The following is a 21815-nucleotide window of genomic DNA, read 5'->3' as shown; positions in this document are numbered from 1 at the left end:
GAATAAGAATGATACGCTGATAGGCTGATTGCTTAATTGTTACTTTTTACTGTTTTTATTACTTTAGAAGTTGTTATTTGTCTTTTAGAAAGTTGTTAGACAGATGTAAATATTTACAACTGTAAGTGGGTAACTCTTGCCAGATCAGCAGTACCTTTGTTATATATTAGGGGTCATGCTTTTGTAAGGGATCATCATATTAATATTGAATGAAATATCTCACTTTCCTTATTTCTCTTTCTCTCTACTGCGATTCTCTCCCTGATTCTCTGTTCTCTCTTCTCTTCTTATTCTTCTCCTACCTCTAACCCTAATTCTTCTCTAACCACCACTTCCAAAGATCCCTAATCGTTACAGAAGAAGCAAATTATTGGTGGTGGACGGGAATCTGGCAGTCTCTACGTCTTCGATACAATTGTTAGAAGACCTATTTCTTGCTCTAGTGTATCAACACCTTTTGATGAACATTGTTGGATGGGCCATCCTTCTTTACCTCTACTGAAGAAGTTACATCATTAGTTTCAGAACTTCTCTAGCTTAGATTGTGAGTCGTGTCAGTTTGCTAAATATCACTGTTTGTGTGCCTCTCCCCGAGTCAATAAAAGATCAAATTTCCTTTTGAATTAGTTCATTCTGAAGTTTGGGATCCTTGTTCGGTTCTGTCAAAACCGGGTTTCAGATATTTTGTGATGCTTGGATAATTATTCTCGAACTACTTTGTTATATTTAATGAAAAATCATTATGAATTATTGTCTCATTTTACTGCTTTTTGTGTTGAGATTAAATCTAGTTTAATGTTTCGGTTCATGCGTTAAAAAGTAACAATGCTAAAGAATACTTTTCTGGACCTTTTCAAACTGTCATGATCCAGAATAGTATCCTTCATCAATCTTCTTGTGTTGATACATCATCCGAAAATGGTGTAGTTGAATGCAAGAATCGTTATCTTCTTGAAACTACTAGAGCTCTTTTGTTTCAAACTCGTGTTCTAAAACACTTTTGGGCTGATGATGTCTCTATGCTTTCCTCTATGTTACAAGGTAGACTCCTTACCATACACTTTTTCATAAGAAACCCATATTTCCTGTTCCACCTCGTATTTTTGGGAGTACTTCTTTGTTCATGATGTTCGTCCACAAGAAACTAAACTAGATTCGAAAGCACTTAACGTGTCTTCCTTGGGTATTTTCGTCTTCAAAAAGGGTGTCATTGCTTTTCTCCATTTCTTAATAAATATCTCGTGTCTCCATTGCGCTTGGACATATTTTATGCTACTTAAAGGGAACTCCTGGACAAGGATTACTTTACAAGAATTATGGTCTTACCCAGATTGAGTGTTTCTCTGATGCAGACTAGGCAGGAGACAAGAATGATAGGAGATCCACTATCGATTGCTGTGTCTTTGTTGGAGGTAATTTAGTTTCTTGGAAGAGCAAGAAACATGTTGTTTCTCGTTCCAGTGCAAAATCGATGTATCAATCAGTCATACATGGACACCAATGAACATCTTAGAGACATTTTCACCAAAGCCTTAAATAGGGTTCGAGTAAATTATATATATAACAAGCTGGGCATGACAAATATCCATCCTCTAGCTCGAAGGGGAGTGATAAATATATAATAGTAGTTAGCATTTATTTTCCTTCTCCCAGTTAGACTCCAACTCTCTGTATAAATACCTATACTCATTTCATAATCAATATAGAGAATTCTCTCAATATTTCTCCCACGAGTTAGGAGGCCAAGTGTATCCTTCGTGACCATCTCTTCCTCTGTCTCCGAATGTAATAGTTATTACAAACTTTTTATGAATTACTTAAAACGTTATTATTGTAGCATTTGTATGTTAGTGAGTTATTCGGGTAAATTGTATCAATTGTCATTGAAGTTTGGGGACAGTTTTATAAATGTCACTGAACTCCATTTTGTTTGATAAAATCATTGAACTTATTTTTTTTATTTCAATAAAGTCATTTGAAGCATTCAGGAAGCGACTAGTCGCTTCTGGCGAAGCTTCGTGGTTACACTACCTGGGTGATTAGAGTGAAGGTAGTCATGACAACAAGATTGAAAAGAAATTACTTTTACTTTTACATACAAAAGAATTTGCAGAATTTTGTAGATTGGCTCCCTACCCACAATAATTGAAGGCTAAATTGTAGCTTATATATATATATATATATATATATAATATATAGTCAAAGTTTGTCCATATTTAAAGTCTCAAGGTCATTCCTTTTTGTTTTGTATTTTCTGAACCCACGTAGTCAATACTTTCGTTCATTAACTTTTGTTTTCAAAATTCAGCTGTGAACATGGCGTCATTTCTGTCAGCAAAAATGTCTATATATAAAAGCAGCTTACTTCATGAAATTGGCTTATTAGGCAAGTGTCCTGCAAATGAGCACAGTAAACAGACAACTTTTTCTACATTTAGACCAATACTTCTGTGTTACAATTTAGACCAAAGACTTCTACTCCTGCATATAATAATCAACAATAATTCCCTGATCATTTCATAAAAAGTTCCATCTTTAGAGAGGAAAGACGGAAGGGGAAGCTCTGAAGTGAGTAAAAATGGCAGATGATATAGTAAAGTTAAGCAGTAGAAGCTGGGGTTCTACAAGTGTAAGGGAAATGTTTAATGCACCGGATGTGTTTCAACGGAGTGCAAGACACACGGCGGATGATGAGGAGGCGGAGCTCCGGTGGGCGGCGATAGAGAGATTGCCTACTTATGATAGAGTGAGAAAAGGGATGTTGAAGCAGGTTTTGAGTAATGGAAAAGTTGTGCAGAGTGAAATTGATGTTACTCGGCTTGGAATTGAAGATAAGAAACAGTTGATGCAAAGTATGCTTCAGGTTGTTGAACAAGATAATGAGAAATTCTTATCGAGGCTAAGGCATAGAACTGATAGGTTTGTTTTTTACTTTGTTAATCTAGTTCATCAGGTGTTTGATAAAATTACTCAAAGAAAAAAGATCAGTCAATTTTCAAGTTTTTGACTTAAGTTGTTCATATCTTTGTTCTTAAGAAGAAAAGAAGTGATGGATTTTGTTTTACAGAGTAGGAATTGAGATTCCGAAGATTGAAGTGAGATTTGAAAATTTAGATGTTGAAGGAGAAGTACAAGTTGGAAGCAGAGCTCTCCCAACTCTTCTGAACTCTGTCCTGAATGCAATCGAGGTATTTCTCTTTGTTTTTGTTTTTTTTATTATTTTATAATTAATCTGATTACTTGTTTCGTATGCTTGTCAGACACTTTTTTGGTGGACCATTTACTAATTAAAGACGTCTCGAACTCGAGATCTCTAATTTAAGCGATTTGAAACCTTAATTAGTAAATGCAAAATGACTTAATTGGGAGATTTGTGGACCTCAAACCCATTAATCAGATGTAGCTATAAAAACAGAGTATTATATATTTGTCGTCAGTTGCTAAACTATTTCTGTATTTACTGTGGATTTGAAACTATTTCCGGTTCTGTGGTGTTTTTAATTTATTCCAGTTTTAGTTTATTCTACCAATCATAATGGCCTTTGAAAGATTTTTTTTTCAGATATTTATAGCAGTCTGCCTGTTTGATAGTTGGATTGCTTTCTTTGACAGTCCGTTATTAGGAACGAGCATGGATCTTGGAGACTTTTGAACCGGGCAAATACCCGAATAAAAAGATTCAGAATTAGATTGAACAGTTGATTTTTTTTTAGAACCAAATTGAATTGTGCTGTTAACTTACATTAGGTACAATTTCTGAATATTTTCAAATTCTTACTATTATTGAGCAAATATGTTAGAGATTTTTGAACTGGACTGAATACTTAAACCATTGATTTTTTCTTTAGGACCAAACTGAATTGTACTGTTGACTCTCATTAGGTGCAATTGGACCGAACCGATCTCACCTCCCTGTCAAATAGGTAAAGCAATCGAACTGTAGACAGACAGAGTGGTACTTGGTGGCGAGATTTTCCTGCGCTTTGAGAAACTCACACCACCAGTTCACCATTCAAATAGGTGGACCGTTAGAGAAAGCAATCCGCTTATCACCAGTCTATCTGTCAAAGAGGCGGACTACTTTGAATAAAAAGGGCGGCCCGGTGCACTACGCGTCCCCGCTAAGCGAGAGTCTAGGAAGGGGTCTCACCACAAGGGTGTACTGGGGGCAAGCCTTCCCCTGCCAAGTTTTTTGGCAAGAGGCCGCTCCTAAGACTCGAACCCGTGAACTCTCGGTCAGGCGGACTACTTTGAATGTTTGACAAAAATCTTTGGCACGCCATTATAATTAGCGGAGTGAACTAAAAACACCACAAAACCGAAAATAGTTTCAAATGTGTCAATATCCCCAAAAAAAAGGCAATCTCTTTTAATGATTTCAATTAGGAGAGTATCATGTTCCTCGTAATCAGATTTTTTTTTTTTGAACACAATGATATGCTTGATTAGAGGCAAAAAGTTCTGTACTTATTCATAAAAATATAACATCTTCAATATAACTAAATTAGTTGATTTTCTATGAATAGGGTGTTCTTGGTTTCATTGGGCTTTCTCCATCTAAGAAAAAGGTTATCAAGATTCTCCATAACGTGAGTGGGGTAATAAAGCCATCAAGGTATGCATATCAAATTTACAGTTAGAGCACAATTTCTTCATTTGCTTATGAAATTTATAAGGGTTTGTTTGGTTCAACGGTTGCTATTTATCGTTTGTTATTACTGTTAACTGTTAGGTATCGTTGGTAGTTGTTGTATATTAGCTGATTTTCCTTCCAAAATCGCTATTAATAGTTGTTTCTCAATGCTGTTCAACACTTTATATGTGTTATAGACCATGGAAATATAAAGAAGTCCGTGGGATACCATACAGATTAAGAGCCTACATATCCCACGTAGATTAAGAGTCTAAATGAATATATTAAACTTAAGATGAATACACATATTTAAATATACAAGGTTCTCCCTAAATTACTCCTATAATTGAGCAAACATAGAGACCCTACTAGCCGTCATCTAGCAGCCATAGCATCCTTAGGCATGCTTTTATTATATTGACTTATTCTATAACACTCCCCTCAAGCTGAAGCATGAATTTTAATCGGATAGAGGTAACATAGTCTTAAAACAATACCACTCAAAACAAAATAAAACATAAGAAACTTAAGATACTTCAGGATATAAAACATAATGAGGAGACGCAACCCAAAAGAACAAATCGAACAGACGAAAACAGAGAAGCAGATGCCAATATAAACATCGTGCAAGAGGCTGCCGACAGTGTCAACAAAAAGAAGATTCACCGGAAAAGACAGGTTTAAAACAGAGAGGCGACAATGGTGGAAGAAGAACTGAGGCTTGGAACCCTAGGTCCAAACAGTCTACTCACAAGGCAGACAGCGATACTGAAAGAAACAATCTAGAAATACAACCCCTGCTCCCTGCTCATAAGCAGAAAATAAATTCTGGAATCTCAATCCAGAAACCCAAAACAGAAGCCGAAACAAGGCTCTGATACCATGTTATAGACCATGGAAATATAGAGAATTCCATGGGATATCATGTAGATTAAGAGCCTACATGAATATATTATACTTAAGATGAATACACATTTATACAAGGTTCTCCCTAAGTTACTCCTACAATTAAGCAAGCATAGCAGCCCCACTAGACCCTACTAGCACCCATCTAGCTGTCGTAGAAGCCTTAGGCATGCTTACATTTATTACATTAACTTATTCTATAACAATGTGTATTATTTGGAGGAAAACAACAAAAAGAAAGTATGAAAAAGAGAACTAAATCGGCACTAAATCTAGTTTTTTTCGTCCTTTTTCACTTTCAGGATAGCATTACTTCTCGGGCCGCCTGGTTCGGGGAAAACAACTTTACTAAAAGCACTTGCAGGAAAACTTGAACAAGATTTAAAGGTTTGTCTCCTCTCCTTTCTCCTTTTCTATTAATTTGTGTTTGTCCATTGTAGATACTTAGATCAATCTTTCATATAATGAACAGGTTTCAGGAAAAGTGACCTACTGCGGCCATGAGTTTTCTGAATTTTATTGTCAAAGAACCTGTGCTTATATTAGTCAGCATGATCTTCATTGTGGCGAGATGACAGTCCGCGAAATGTTCGATTTCTCTGGACGTTGTATGGGAGTTGGAACAAGACATGAGATGCTGTTAGAGCTGTCAAGACGAGAGAAAGAAGCCGGTATTAAACCAGATCCTGAAATTGATGCATTCATGAAGGCTACAGCTGTGGCTGGTCAGAAAAGCAGTTTGGTCACTGATTATATTCTAAAGGTTCCTTTAAACTTTCATCATTTATGATCTTCATGGAAAAATTCAAAATCTAGCCCTTCAATTTTCGTCTAATGATATCTATTCTTGTTAATTCTTTTTAAACTCCTGCTCAGCTTCTTGGATTAGACATTTGTGCTGATATAATGGTGGGAGATGAAATGAGAAGGGGAATTTCCGGGGGACAAAAGAAGCGTGTGACAACCGGTATGTGTAAATACTGCATTCTCCATTGCTGCAAACTAAGGTGTATTGATCCCAATTTTTCAAAATTATTGCTTCACGTTTTTTATTCTGAAAGCTCGTATGAAATTGCAGGGGAAATGCTGGTTGGAGCAGCAAAAGCGTTTTTCATGGATGAAATTTCGACGGGGCTGGACAGCTCTACTACTTTCCAAATTGTCAAGTACATGAGGCAGATGGTTCATATAGGGGATTCAACAATGGTCATCTCCCTTTTACAGCCTCCTCCAGAAACATATGATCTTTTTGATGACATTTTTCTACTTTCAGAGGGCCAGATTGTCTACCAAGGTCCGAGAGAGAATGTACTCGAGTTCTTCGAATACATGGGTTTCAAATGTCCAGAAAGAAAGGGAGTTGCTGATTTCCTGCAGGAAGTAACTTCCAAGAAGGACCAAGAACAATACTGGTTCAGAAAGAACCAACCATACCGATACGTCTCAGTGTCTGAATTTTCGCAAGCCTTTGATTCATTTCACATTGGTGAACAGATTTCTGAAGAACTCAGGGTTCCCTTTGATAAGTCTAGAACTCATCCTGCTGCTTTGGTGAAAAAAAAGTACGGAATTCCCAATTGGGAACTCTTAAAAGCATGTTTTTCCAGGGAATGGCTATTGATGAAACGAAACTCGTTCCTTTACATATTCAAAACTTTCCAGATAACATTCATGGCTGTAATTGCGTTTACTATGTTCTTTAGAACTGAGATGAAACCGGGTACACGAGAAGGTGGAGGGAAGTACTTTGGAGCCCTCTTTTACGGTCTGCTTAATGTCATGTTCAATGGACTGGCAGAGATTTCAATGACTGTTGTTAGGCTTCCTGTATTTTTCAAGCAAAGGGACGCCTTGTTTTACCCAGCTTGGGCTTATGCATTGCCTATTTTTATCCTCAGAATTCCTCTATCAATACTGGAATCCAGCATTTGGGTCATTCTTACATACTATACCATTGGCTTTGCTCCTGCTGCAAGTAGGTGAGTTCTCTGATCTATTTACCATTTTTTTGGCAATGATTTCTCTACGGATTAAATACCAATTTGGTTCGCCAACAAGTTGTTGGTTGGAGTGATTGGGTGCTCTTTCCCCTTGAGTAAGGTCTTAGTATGGCGAAAAAAGTTGCGGGAGAGCTGTCTCCCTTTGAGGGTGTTAAATAACCAATTAACCTAAAATCTTAAGATGATAGGTAAGATCCAAAAATAGCTTTTATTATTATCCGTGACATGGGAATTCGGTTTTGTTCCCAAAGTGGAAACTCAAGGACAAATTGGTTCATGAAGTCTTAAAAATCCCAATTCTGTCATCAGCTCATTAAATTTGACGGATCAAATGCCAATTTGATCTTGAGATGGAAATACACAAATCCGAGATTCTGTTTTTGAAGTTGGAACACAGGTGAAATTGGCAAGTTGAGGCTTGTACTGATGCATCTCAAATTTTTTCAGGTTTTTTAGGCAATTCTTGTCATTCCTTGCAATACATCAGTCAGGTCTCCCTCTGTTCCGTTTCATAGCAGCTGCTGGAAGAACAGAAGTTGCTGCAAATACATTTGGATTTCTGGTCCTCTTATTGTTCTGTGTCCTTGGTGGCTTCATTGTCTCCAAAGGTAATAAACCTTTCTTCCTTTGCTACTAAAATGAAGCATTATACATACAACTTGTTAAGGTATGTCTAGGATCCTATTTAGTTTTGCTTTTCTAATTAGAATAGGAATTGAGAACTTCCACTTAAGTGAATCCGACTAGGAAAAAGATTATACTTTTTTTTTATGGAAAACGTAATTATACTAAGCAAGCAAATATTGATCCTTACAAACTAAATCCCAAATAGAGGTAGGAACATCCTCCATCAGAAAAATAGGAGAAGAAAGATTTTTCACCCAATGAGCTAAGCTATGAAAAGACTCAGGCTAACCGCATAATTATAAGCAAACTTCAGAGCGAAATCAGGCAGGGCACCTTTCTTTAGCACATCAGTGACCACCTTAGAATCAGTTTCGATACTCACATCGAGGAAGAAACAATCCTTGGCAAATTGAAGCCCTGCTATAACTGCTTGAATTTCAGAGCGAAATCAGGCAGGGCACCTTTCTTTAGCACATCAGTGACCACCTTAGAATCAGATTCGATACTCACATCGAGGAAGAAACAATCCTTGGCAAATTGAAGCCCTGCTATAACTGCTTGAATTTCTGCATCCTCAACTGAATCAACATGGAAGAATTGGAATCCCAGCTGATGCTAAAACATTACAGATTGAGTCCCTAGCTATCAGTCCAACCCTGCATACCCGGCCATTATCCCCAAGGCGGCATCACAATTGATTTTCGTGACACCACGATACAATGTCACGTGGGATTTTAGAGTTACGGACTTGGGTAAAAGTTGTGATTTCTTTATTGTTGTAGCAACTTGATGATTACTAATGAATTATGGCTCCTCCTAGCCCGTGGATGTAAGCAACATTAGTCGAACCACATAATGTCCAATTTCCTATTCCTAACACATGGTATCAGAGCCTTATTTATGTCCTAACACAACATAATACTCTCATAACCAAACTTACTTTGCATCACTGAAAAAATTTCTGTTTAATTTTCGGTGTGCAGATGACATTGTATCGTGGATGAAATGGGGTTATTACATTTCTCCTCTAATGTATGGACAAAATGCCATTGCTATAAACGAGTTTCTTGATGACCGATGGAGCTCTGTAAGTCTCAATCACCAGCATTTCAATCAAATATCTGCATTTTTTTTTAGCTTTGGGTTTAGATCTTAATTATCTCTGGCTATTTCTCTTTTGGTACAGCCCACTGGCAATCCAAGTGAGCCTACAGTTGGAATTTCCCTTCTTAAGGAAAGGGGTATGTTTACAACCGAAAAATGGTTTTGGAGTTGCATTGGAGCGCTTTTCGGGTTTTCTGTTGTTTCCAACATTCTTGTGGTTTTAGCATTGACATATTTGAATCGTAAGTCTCTGTCTTCCATATTTTCAGTTTAATAAACTCTCTCATAAACTTAATGATGTGTTCTTTTATATTAATACTAGCTCCTGGTGACAAAAATGCAACTAGTAATGTCTCCGATGAAGAGCAAAATCAGTTAGCATCGAATTCACAAGGTTAGTATTTGATAAATTAGAAGATTAGCTCATGATAATCTGAATGGCTTCTTTATTCTCAAGCTTATAAAGAATTAAATCATCAGTTGCAGGGATTGAAATGGTAGCGACTCGAGAGGTTAACAGCTCGATCAGTAGTGTTGCTGAAAACCAGTCCAAGAAAGGAATGGTTTTGCCTTTCCAGCCTCTTTCACTTACTTTCAATCACGTGAACTATTATGTGGATATGCCTGCGGTATGTCTTTTTTCTTCGAATTCTGTAGAATGATAAAAATTTCAGTATCTGATTATTTTTGTGGCTGTTGTTTTGGTGAACTTTTCAGGAAATGAAGGCACAAGGAATTGAAGAGGACCGGCTACAGCTACTAAGAAATGTCAGTGGAGCTTTCAGGCCTGGTATTTTGACAGCATTGGTAGGTGTTAGTGGTGCTGGAAAGACCACTCTGATGGATGTATTGGCCGGAAGGAAGACTGGTGGATACATTGAAGGAAGTATATGCATTTCTGGTTACCCAAAGAACCAAGCCACGTTTGCCCGTATATGCGGTTACTGTGAGCAGAATGACATTCATTCACCATATGTAACAGTTTACGAGTCTCTGGTATACTCCGCCTGGCTTCGTCTTACCGCTGATGTGAAAAAGGAAACACGAGAAGTATGCTGTCTCACCACCAACGACGACTCTTTTTTTATGAGAAATTGGGAAAATGTAGCTGACGTTACTTCTACTTTCACTTGCAGATGTTTGTAGAGGAAGTTATGGAATTGGTGGAGCTGAACTCAATAAGGCATGCCCTGGTAGGACTTCCGGGAGTTAATGGACTTTCAACCGAACAGAGAAAGAGGCTTACGATAGCAGTAGAGCTGGTTTCCAATCCCTCCATCATATTTATGGATGAGCCCACATCAGGTCTTGATGCTAGAGCTGCTGCCATTGTTATGCGTACTGTGAGGAACACAGTGGATACGGGACGAACTGTTGTCTGTACAATCCACCAACCGAGCATTGATATATTTGAAGCTTTTGACGAGGTCTGGTTCTTGTTCTGTTTCGTTTGTATTTGGTTATCTGTAATCATTTGCTTGCATAGTGTTTTAACATAATGGTTTTGATGCTTGCAGCTCTTGTTGATGAAAAGAGGAGGACAGGTGATATATGGTGGGCCTCTTGGTCGCTGTTCGTATAAGCTTGTTGAGTATTTTCAGGTGAGTAAAATCATTTCGATATGTGATCTCGCAATATACTTAAGTATCTATGGATCATCACTTGAGTGAGATGTCTACAAATTTTCTTACAGGCGGTACCGGGAGTTCCTAAAATCAAAGAAGGCTACAATCCTGCCACTTGGATGTTAGAAGTCAGCTCTATTTCAGTAGAGGCACAACTTGGTGTTGATTTTGCGGAAATTTATGCCAATTCCGATCTCTACCAGTAAGTACTAAGAAATGTCTTTTCGGGTAGCATCAAACGTCGTGTACTGCAATTCTATGTAGAAACTAACATTTCTGTTTCGTCTCTAATTTTCAGGAGAAACCAAGAGCTCATTAAAGAACTAAGCACTCCGTCACCTGGCTCCAAGGATCTTTACTTTCCTACCAAATATTCCCAAAGCTTTCCAACTCAATGCAAGGCATGTTTCTGGAAACAATACTGGTCATATTGGAGGAACACACAATTCAACGCAATCCGATTCTTTATGACAATTTCTATTGGTATTATGTATGGTGTTATATTCTGGGATAAAGGAAAGCAATAGTAAGTGAAGAATATTTGTCGGAGATTTATATAAGATATATGATTGGGCCTTAACTATAAGTTCGAGCTTTTAGTTCAATCGGTTCCATGACATGGTATCAGAGCCTCGTCGACCAAACGGTCGAGGGTTTGAGTCCCGGAAACCTCATTAATTTGTAGAATTAAAAACACAAGGCGGGATGGACCTGTGTTGTGCACGCTGCAAGCCCAAGATGCATTTGCATGTGGGGGTGTGTCGGAGATTTATATAAGATGTATGATTGGGCCTTAACTATAAGTTCGAGCTTTTAGTTCAATCGGTTCCATGACAATATTTTATTCAAAATTCTCTTCAAATTCCATATTTGGTCCGTTTTGATGTATACTGATTTCGTTTGGACTGTGTCCTCTTCCTTTCTTGGCAGTCAAAAGCAGCAGGATCTGGCGAATCTTCTTGGAGCTGCTTTTGGTGCTCTTCTTTTCCTAGGAGCTATCAATGCTATAGCAGTGACTTCTGTTGTAGCGATAGAAAGAACAGTATTCTTCCGTGAAAGAGCAGCTGGAATGTATTCAGAGTTGCCTTACGCATTTGCTCAAGTAAGCATTCGGAAGTCAATCTTAAATGGTTCTTTCATATGGTATCGGAGGCTACTAAACTAAGAGGTTCAGAGTTCGAGTTATAGGTTTGAAATATATTTTTCTTTGCTTCAGGTGGCTATAGAGACTATCTACGATCTCGTGCAAGCTATAATATACGCGCCTCTTCTGTACGCGATGATCGGGTTTGAGTGGAAGGCAGACAAGTTTATGTATTTCCTTTACTTTGTTTTCATGTGCTTCGTCATCTATTCGTTGTATGGAATGATGGTTGTTGCCTTGACTCCTGGCCAACAAGTTGCTGCTATTCTTATGGGTTTCTTCATGGGCTTATGGAACTTGTTCTCCGGCTTCATAATTTCCAGACCGGTAAGTAATCCTGAATTGGCTGTTGTTCTAAATGAATTTGAAAGATGAATATGCATCATTAACTGCTTAAAAATGACACAAACAATCTCAATATCAGCAAGAAACATACCAGAACTTTGAAACACAGGAAAACGAGGCATAATACATCCCCAGCCTCCTAAGTTCTCCAAAAACTGCAACTGATCCCTGGACTTTAAGACGTTACAACTAACCCCCTCAACTTGCTTATTTGGAACAAATAACCCCTCAAATGTGCGTGATTGGAATTTCATTTCAAGCATGTAACTCGACTCGAACAAGTTGAGGGGTCTTTACAACTAAGATAGTGTGTTACTAACACAGTTACAAAAAACCTCTAACAACTAAGTGTGCCACATATAAGTTAATCATATTAGTATCTGATATACTAAAAGTTTATAGAGTTCCATGACTAAAAATTTAAGCTAATAGTTAAAGGCCTAATTCATCATATTAATATCTGATATACTAATAGTTCTGATATATTAATGTCTTTTCGGGTAGCAGTAAACCTCGCAGGGGTATATATCTAGTATTTATGTCATGGAACTCATTAAACTAAAAGTTTAAGCTAATAGTTAAAGCCTAACTCATATTAATATCTGATATAACCCTGCACGCGAATGCTCCTTAGTCTTAGGCTTGAAGCATGTACAACATAGGACTATCCCACTATGTGTTTAAATTCATCAATAAATGAGCTTGTCAGGATTCGAACCCTCGATCAGCTCTGATACCATGTAATGGAACCGTTTGAGCTAAAAATTTAAGCTGATAGTTAAAGGTCTAATTCATATTAGTATCTAACAATTTACATGTTATCAAGCCGCAATCCACCTCCTTTGAGGTATCTTTTCGTACGAGTAAAGCCTTTGTCTACAATACCTTTTTCTTCTTAATTGTTGTACCAATATTTTGAAAATGTGTTGAAAAAACCACATTTCTAACTTGGATTAATGCAGCAAATGCCTGTATGGTGGAGATGGTACTACTGGGGATCTCCAGTTTCATGGACAATATATGGAGTTATAACTTCTCAAGTTGGAGATAAAACAAGTATGCTTGAAATTCCTGGATCAGAACCTATGCCTGTAAATGCATACCTTGAACAGGTCTATGGTTTTAAGCATGATTTCCTTGTACCTGTTGTTCTTGTTCATCTTGGTTGGGTCTTGCTCTTCTTTTTTGTTTTCACTGGAAGTATCAGATTTATTAACTTCCAAAAAAGATAGATTTGTTTCATACTAGATAGATTGAGAGTCAATATTGTGTAGATTTATATAGGCTTAATACATACGGAGTCCCCTAAATTTGGCTTAAAAACCCGATTGTCCCCTTGAATTTATAAAGTGTCTTGTTAGGGTTCTGAACTTGTTTAAAGTGCTAGTTTTGCATTGCTGTAGCTAACAAAACCTGATGTGAGGGAAAGTGTTGCGGGAAAAGGTTGATAAGTGTTCGATAAATAAAAGATAAAAGTTCTAAAAGTCAAAGAAAAAAAAAATTATGTATGTGTTATATTGAAAGTTAGGGGGGTATTTTTATTAAAGAAAGTGGATAAAGAAAGTAATTTTGTATTTACCAAACACTGTTTTAGCGAGGAAAGTTGGAAAAACTATGAGAAAGCAATATCAACCTGGCCCTAAGTCCACGTGACAAAACAAGAGAGATTTAGATAGATTGAGATATATATCACTTTAAGCAAGTTCGGAGAGTCAATAGATCGATGTAAGCAAGTTCAAGGGCTAATAGGTCATTTTAAACTGCTTCACGTGGAAAATAAATTATTTTAAGCAAGTTAAGGGGGTTAACGAGATATTCTATAAATTCTGGAGTCAATTGATGTTTTGGATTAGTTGAAGGGGCACTGATGTATTATGCCATTTATATATCATAGATTATTCAGAATAGCTCACAGTGGATATTTTTGTTTCCCATTTTTGTGGAATGTAACATATTTGTAGATGTGTGTATTATCCAATTATGATGTAATTTTTACAATTTAGGAGGAGTCTGATGACAATTTTGTACTTTTCTTCCACAGTATAATGAAATAAGCAAATATATTATATTCAAAAAAATATTTATTTTCTTGTGTTATTCAAGACGGGGACCGGAATACCAGGTTTTTCCACCTTTCTACGATCATCAGGAGGCAGAGGAATAGGATCGATGCTATCAAAGATACCAATGGTGAGTGGATTTTTGAGGAGGAAAACATTTGGCGCCTTGCCCTTGAGTTCTACCAAGATCTTTTCAGAGAGGAAGTGGTGGACTTGGAGAGTGCCCACTCTAGTATTTCCTTTCCTCGTTTAGGGGAGGATGCTATTAGAGATGCTTTCCATCCTGTGGACCTTAAAGAAATTGATCTGGCTTTCTCCAGCATTGGTTCCACTAAGGCTCCTGGGTTTGATGGTATTCCTGCTACCTTCTATCATAAACACTGGGACACTGTGAAAGAGGGCATTTATAGCTTTGTGTTAGGAGTTTTTGGTGGTTCTAACGATATCAGTTTGGTTAATAAAATCCTCCCTGTTCTGATTCCTAAGGTCGATAAGCCTTCCTCCTTTCTTCAGATGAGGTCGATCAGTCTTTGTAATGTTTTGTATAAAGCTATTACTAAGATTGTGGCTAATAGAATCCGGAAGATCCTTCCTGATATTATCAGCCAAAACCAAGGGAGCTTTGTTCCTGGAAGACAAATGATGGATAACATTGTTATTGCCCAGGAGGTTGTCCATTCTATGAAGATTAAGAAAGGCAAGAAAGGAATCGTGGCTCTTAAACTGGACCTGGAGAAAAGCTATGATAGACTGAACTGGAGCTTTCTTCTGGATAGCTTAGGTAAAGCTGGTATCCCGGATAATTGGAGGAATTTGATTGAGAGGTGCATTTCCTCTCCTGTTTTTCAGGTTATGATCAATGGGGATATGTCTGATGAGTTCTCTCCCTCTAGGGGTATTCGTCAAGGGGATCCTATGAGCCCCTTTCCTGTTTGTGATTGCCATGGAGAGACTGTCTCACATGATCCAAGAGGCGGTGAGCAAGGGGACTCTCCACCCTGTTTCCATCAACAGACACTGCCCGCCTATTACCCATCTGTTCTTTGCTGACGACGTAATACTTTTCGTGGAGGGTAATGAGGAGCAAATTCAGGTGGCGATGGATATCCTTAGTGGCTTTTGTGAGGCTTCTGGCCAGAAGATTAACATCCAAAAATCCCGTTTGTTCTAAGAATATGGACAATAGCTTGTGCAGAAGACTGAGTGATCTCTCTGGCATCCCCCTGACTCACTCGTTGGGGAAGTATCTTGGGGTCCCTCTTCATAGTGACATGGTTTCCAAAGCTTCTTTTAAAGACATTTTGGACAAAACTAACGGTTTGTGTGCTAGCTGGAAAGCTAATTCTCTTTCCCTTGCAGGTCGACTTACTTTAATCCAATCTGTCAACTGTGCTGCTCCGAATCATATCATGCAGGCCTGTAAGCTTCCTGAACCTGTTCTTAATGACCTTGATAAGATTAACCGGCGGTTCCTGTGGGGAGAGTCTGGAGCTGGGAGGAAGGTTCACCTGGTCCCTTGAAAGGAGACCTGTCAGCCTAAATGCAAGGGGGGTCTTGGAATCAGGCAAGCCAAGGACAACAATAAAGTCCTTTTAATGAAGCTTCTTTGGAGAATGTGGCAAAATCCCTCCTCTCTTTGGGTTCGTCTCCTTTGCGGCAAATATCGGAAGGACAGAATTTTCGGAGGACCAAAGGAGAGGGTTGTCAGCTGTTCCTTCCTCTGGAAAGGGCTTAGCGCGGTGTTTGATGAGTTCTGTTCGGGGGTTGGCCTGGAGGTGGGTAATGGTAGATCCACCAGTTTTTGGTATGATACATGGGTTGGTGACAAACCTCTGATTGAAGTTTGCAGAGCCCCTCCGCCTAGTGATATCCGTCCCTAGAAGGTTGCTGATGTGGTGGACTCGGAGGGCGACTGGATCTGGTCTAAGTTCGCCTCTTTCTTCAACCTGGAGACCCTCCTGAACATTAGGGGAGTGAAGATTAGCAATCAAGAGGAGGACAAGGACAGACATTGCTGGGCCTTAACGAATAATGGCATTTTCTCTTGTAAATCGGCCTATGAAGCTTTTACCCCTTATAGGGCTGATCCCCCTTTGGAAATTTGGAAGTCCATTTGGGCCCTCAAAATCCCTTATCGCATCAGAAGTTTCCTGTGGCTGGGAGTCAAGGACAGGCTGCTTACTCATGCGGATAGACACAGAAGGCATTTGGCTAAGTCTGGAGCCTGTAGTAGATGCAGTGGCCATGTGGAAACCTTGTGCCATGCTTTGAGGGATTGCCCTAATAGTAAGAAGATTTGGGAGGGGATTCTCCCTCACCACACCCTTCCTTCTTTCATGGCTTATGCTGATGCTGACTGGTTCTCTGATTGAGCCAATGGGAAGTTGTTGGCCAATATGGAGCACGGTGACATTTTCTTCGCCATTATCTGTCACCAAATTTGGAAATGGAGGAATGAAGAGTTATTTTCTGAGAAGACTGTTTTTATTCCTGATTTACTTGGTTACTTCTCGAAAAAACTCTTTGTTATTACAAAGAGCTTTGAAGGTGAGCCCCTTGTTAGACCTGTCCCGGATAAAGTGGTCCATTTAGTTGGTTGGATTAAGCCTAGAGAAGGGTTTGTGAAGTTGAACTCGGATGGCTCTTGCCTTAGCAATGGCAGAATTGCTGCGGGGGGGGGGGGGGAGTTCTTCGGGATGCTGGTGGCGCTTGGCTTGCTGGGTTTTTCCATAACTTGGGGACGGGCTCTTCCTTTTCTGCGGAGCTCTGGGGTATTCTGTAGGGTGTTAAACTGGCCATTCGCATGGGTGTTAGAAGGCATTCGGTGGAATCTGATAATTTGGAGGCGATCAATAGGATTTCTGATTGCCAGGCTGTTGGTCTGAAGAACCAGAATCTTATCAAGGCTATTTTGAGGCTTCGTCCTGCCTTTGAGGTTCTTAGCTTCTCCCATATCTTTAGGGAGCAAAACCGCGTGGCGGATCGCTTGGCAGCTGTTGGGCATGGGGGGATTTTAGGTGTTTCTACCCTTTCTGTTCCTCCCTCCTTTTTGTTACCCATCCTCCTTGAGGATAGGGTTGGGGTCAACCGTCCTAGACTGATCCCAGGTTAGGTTTTTTGTTTGTTTGTTTTCTTTTCCTTTTCTACCAAAAAAAAAATAGATAAAAGATTGAATAACTCTGAATTTGATAAAAAAAAAAATTCGAATGCCTTCTGAATTTTAAGTATGTATAGAAATGGAAACAAATACGGAAACATAATTTCTAAAAAAAATATATGGGAAACGGAAACGAGAAAACGTGTAAATATCAAAATACAGGAGCATATTTATAAATATTTAAAATATAATAATATATTTTAAAAAATTAGAACGAAGAATAAGATGAAAAAAGTTCAAACTCAATTGAGATTCAAGAGATAAGAATTATATGAGAAATAAATATTAGTAAGTTCTTTAAATTGAATGATACAAAGAATGAATTATTAGTCAAATAGGAAGTTTTAATTTTGTTAATCATAGATTGAATATAAATTGCAAAATAAAAAGTTTGAATTTCATGGATTTTAGTTGAAATAGGTGGAGGAAACCGTTTAAAAACTGAGAGATGTGTTTCATATTTTGGGTAATTGCGAAGTGTGTCCGGAAACGTTTCGTATCAGTTTCTCAGAGTTTCATTTTTCCACATCTGTCGGAAACGGTGAAGTGCATGTCATGAAGTTTCCGTGCATCACAGCGTCTTATTAGCTCCTACAATTGCTTAAAATAACATGATTAATGCCATATTTTCACGTGGGATTGTAAAAGGAGATCTTGACAAATTGAATGGTGTATAACATTAACCAAGAGTTTAGGAGTTAATAGGTCACTTTTAAGAAAGTTCAAAAGGCCAAAAAGGCCTTTAAATAAATTTAGAGATCAATTTATTACTTTAACGGTTCATGGTATAATGAGACATCTTCAAAATTCAGGGCAAGAATTAGTATTTTGGACTAAGTTTAGGGAACACTGGATGTATGGGTTAAATAAAAAAACTAGTCCAATTGAGAAGCATATTTACATTTTCAGACCCATTACAACATGTTTTACCAAACTAGTCATTTTCATTATTAACTTTTCCGAAATACCCTTACTATATATGTTCGCTTAACACCACTTATACTTCACTTCTTATCCTTTATGCAATCCAATTTCAATTTTATACATCAATCCAATACCCAAACTCTTCATGCAAGTATTTTGTTGATTTTACATACATAAATTCCTTTATATAGTTTAGTCATGTATATTTTAAGTTAGTTTGAACATTAGGAGATTAAAATTTGGAGGGTATATTCAACCCAATGGGTTCGTATTTTGCAGTTGTGCTTTACATAATCGTAAATTGTGAAGCACAAGCCTTCATAGTGTGGAGGTTTGGATTTATGGGAATAAGGTTTGCACTTAATTTGATTGCGAAGTACTACGAAGCAAATTGACTTTGTAGTTAAATTAACTGCAAAACCAATTGTTTTCACAGTATTTGCTCTGTTTTGCAGTTGTTTGAATTGCGAAAATGATATAATACTTTTGACTATTTTTCTTTAATTTGTTTTAACGATGTGTGTGTTTCTTAACAGTAGTAATATGTCAACCAACCATGTTTGTGCGTGATCACGTGGAATAGCCAATAGAAACAGATGGAAAAGTCATGACATACGTGGGTGGTAAATCGAAGTTGCTTCGACTTTCAACAAAAATCAACTTCGAGATTTTATAAGAGAGAGTCTACACTTCTGTATGTGTTGATTCAATTTCATTTGACCTACGTATGGCCATGTAAACAACTTACTGTGTAAACGAAGTTTTTGGCTTAACTTCGAGATTTTATAGTACACATTGTTGATTGTAGTGATATTCAATGTTTCATAGTGTATTGCCGAATGAATCCAAACGATATGATTCCATTATATGTTACTTTTGAACCGCGAACAATAGATGCACAACTACCATGAATTATGAAGAAGGAGAATGTTGGGATGAGTAACCTTCTGGAAGACATTACACATCCAAATCTGGTGTCAGTTCAATCAAGTTGTGATTCCAGCATTGTATTTGACACTCATCGGCCAGGAAAACTAAAGATCATGGATTGCAACCTCACATCCAAGCTCGGTTTAGATGATATAACCGAGAATCCATTTTTGATCCCAAAGAAACAGTATATGAAGAAGATATTTGGGGTCCTTATAACCCCAAGGATGATGATGATAAAGAACAACCTACCGACGGAAATAACCTCGCTGTGAAGGTGTTCCCGAAACAAATGCACGAGCTAACCATGTCCCATTAAGTATTTGTGAGATGGATGATAAAGAAAGAAGAAGAAGGAGGACTGATCCATTTCGATGGCTGCAAGAGGCCTACGATGCACCTATGATTCCTATTATATCTAGTGCATCAAAATGGGTGGTCGGTTTAGAGGTGCATGATATATTCTCAAACAAACGAGAATTGCAAGATGCACTTGGAAAACATGCAGTTAAGAATAAGTTCGAATGGAAAGTGTAAAAATCTAACAAGTCCTTATTTGAAGTTAGATGTAAGCCTACTGATAAATGTAAATGGCGAGCTAGAGCTATTGCGATACAGAAATCTAATACGTTCAGGCTTGAATGAGATGGACCAACACACATGTGTTATATATTAAATATTACCATGAATACTTCATCATAGTATTTTCCGTCGTGTCAATTTGTGTTCTCGAAAGTTTCATATATTTGTTATTCTTCTTTACATTACTCATCCTTTGAAAAATTGGTTTTATATCACCAAATATGAACCCGATGATAAGTCCGAATTCCCAACCTCCAAATTTGATTTCAACTTTTTGATATTGAATATTTCGGTTTAAATGGATACGTAATCTCTTTAGTTATTACACCATGGCATATGAGAATGTGAACAGTTCCATATCTACTAAATGTCCGAAAGAACTCCTCTTAAATATTTCCGCTTGATATTTTTGACATTTTACTATTCACTTTCTTCATTACCTCCAAATCAACCCTCACTACGATAGGTGCCTTTGAACTCAAGTTAAAGGGATACTTGAATCCTTTGATGTTTTTCAGACTATCATCTAGAGGCAGTCCTCTCTTCCTCTTCTTGAAACCCTTCTTAGAAGAACCTTTTTTTTTTTTTTGATAGTCCTTAGAAGAACCTTGGTTGAAACCTTCACATTGTAAAAATAAATTGACATTTAGTGTAATAGAAACAATAAAACAAAACTACTTTCCAGTTAATAAACTCATTTGCAGTTAATAAACTCCTTTGCAGTTAACCCAACTAAGAAACAAATAAGCTTAAAATATTTCGCAGTTGAAGTAACTGCAAATGATAAAACTGTGAAGACAATTGTTTTCGCAGTTCTGGCAATTTCACAGTGTAAGAGACTAAGACGGTACTTCTCCACTCAATTGTTTTTGCAGTCATGAAATTTTTCACAGTGGAAGCAACTATGGAGGAAATTCAACAGTTGCTTCCACTGTGGAAAGTTTTTAATAACGGTGAAACTATCGAGCTGCTGAAATAAGGGTATTTCTAACACATTCAATCACGCAAATACATCCTAATTAAGTTTCCAATGCATAAATATGCTACTAAACATAACTCTAACCCGAAATCATACAAAAAACTAATCTCTATATGAAAAACTAAACTCTAAACCCTAATAGATCCCAAAAATCACAGATCTCTTGTTATTAGATAAAAGGAGATTGAAATTTACCTCTTTTCGACTTTTGCCCTTGAATTTGATGCAAAAATCCATTGAAAATTGAAAGCCAAAATCGCAACAGTTGTTCGCAACAAAAATCGCGTTCAGAGGTGTACGTAGTTGCTTCACATAACAACTTATCTGCAGTTGGTGGTTTGAACTATATAATAAGGCTATTTCAGGAAAGTTACAATGAAAATGTCTAGTTTGGTAAGATATATTGTAATAGATATAAAAATGTAAACAAGGCTCTTAATTGGACCAGTTTTATAATTAACCCCTTGATATATTTATCCTAGATAAAACAATAAATTAGTTATGATTCAAGCGAAATATCGAAACATAAGTGTAGTAAGGACCAAATCTCAATCCAACTAGATAATCGGATCATCCATAGATGAACAAGCAACACAAACAACAATCCAAATCCTCCAAGGGAAGATATTCCGATATCTACTCTTTTATGTAGGTCTCGACTACTTGTCATCCTCTAAAAATCCGACTTCCATTTGGTATTCAACATATGAATTATTTTTATAATTTGTCAATGTGTTTTCACTTTTTTTCCATGTTTAATGTTGTTCATTGTTAATTGAAGCCAGAGACATAGATACTA

At 37.5% G+C, this 21815-nt stretch overlaps 1 protein-coding gene across 2 annotated transcripts; it reads left to right on the top strand.

Moving 5' to 3' along the window:
- Window positions 1-2474: 2474 nt before the first annotated feature.
- On the top strand, window positions 2475-13947 carry LOC136223194 (pleiotropic drug resistance protein 2-like). 2 transcript variants are annotated; one of them, XM_066011072.1, is made up of 20 exons: window positions 2478-2919; window positions 3068-3188; window positions 4527-4615; window positions 5842-5926; window positions 6012-6302; window positions 6416-6506; window positions 6618-7518; window positions 7987-8147; window positions 9150-9253; window positions 9353-9512; window positions 9593-9664; window positions 9751-9899; window positions 9988-10320; window positions 10407-10697; window positions 10788-10871; window positions 10964-11097; window positions 11194-11421; window positions 11826-11997; window positions 12112-12366; window positions 13347-13947. In XM_066011072.1, the coding sequence occupies exons 1-20, from the start codon at window positions 2579-2581 to the stop codon at window positions 13614-13616; spliced, it is 4332 nt and encodes a 1443-aa protein (XP_065867144.1). In that variant the 5' UTR covers window positions 2478-2578; the 3' UTR covers window positions 13617-13947. The 2 variants fall into 2 exon arrangements, with proteins under 2 accessions (XP_065867145.1, XP_065867144.1); XM_066011073.1 differs by lacking the exon at window positions 13347-13947 and having other exon boundaries at window positions 2475-2919; window positions 11194-11296; window positions 12112-12251.
- The last annotated feature ends 7868 nt before the right edge of the window (window positions 13948-21815 follow it).

Source organism: Euphorbia lathyris, chromosome 3 (genome assembly GCF_963576675.1).
Source record: "Euphorbia lathyris chromosome 3, ddEupLath1.1, whole genome shotgun sequence".
In the NCBI taxonomy this organism is placed as follows: domain Eukaryota; kingdom Viridiplantae; phylum Streptophyta; class Magnoliopsida; order Malpighiales; family Euphorbiaceae; genus Euphorbia; species Euphorbia lathyris.
Note: the sequence above shows the minus strand (reverse complement) of the source record. Positions and strands in the feature narration are given on the sequence as shown.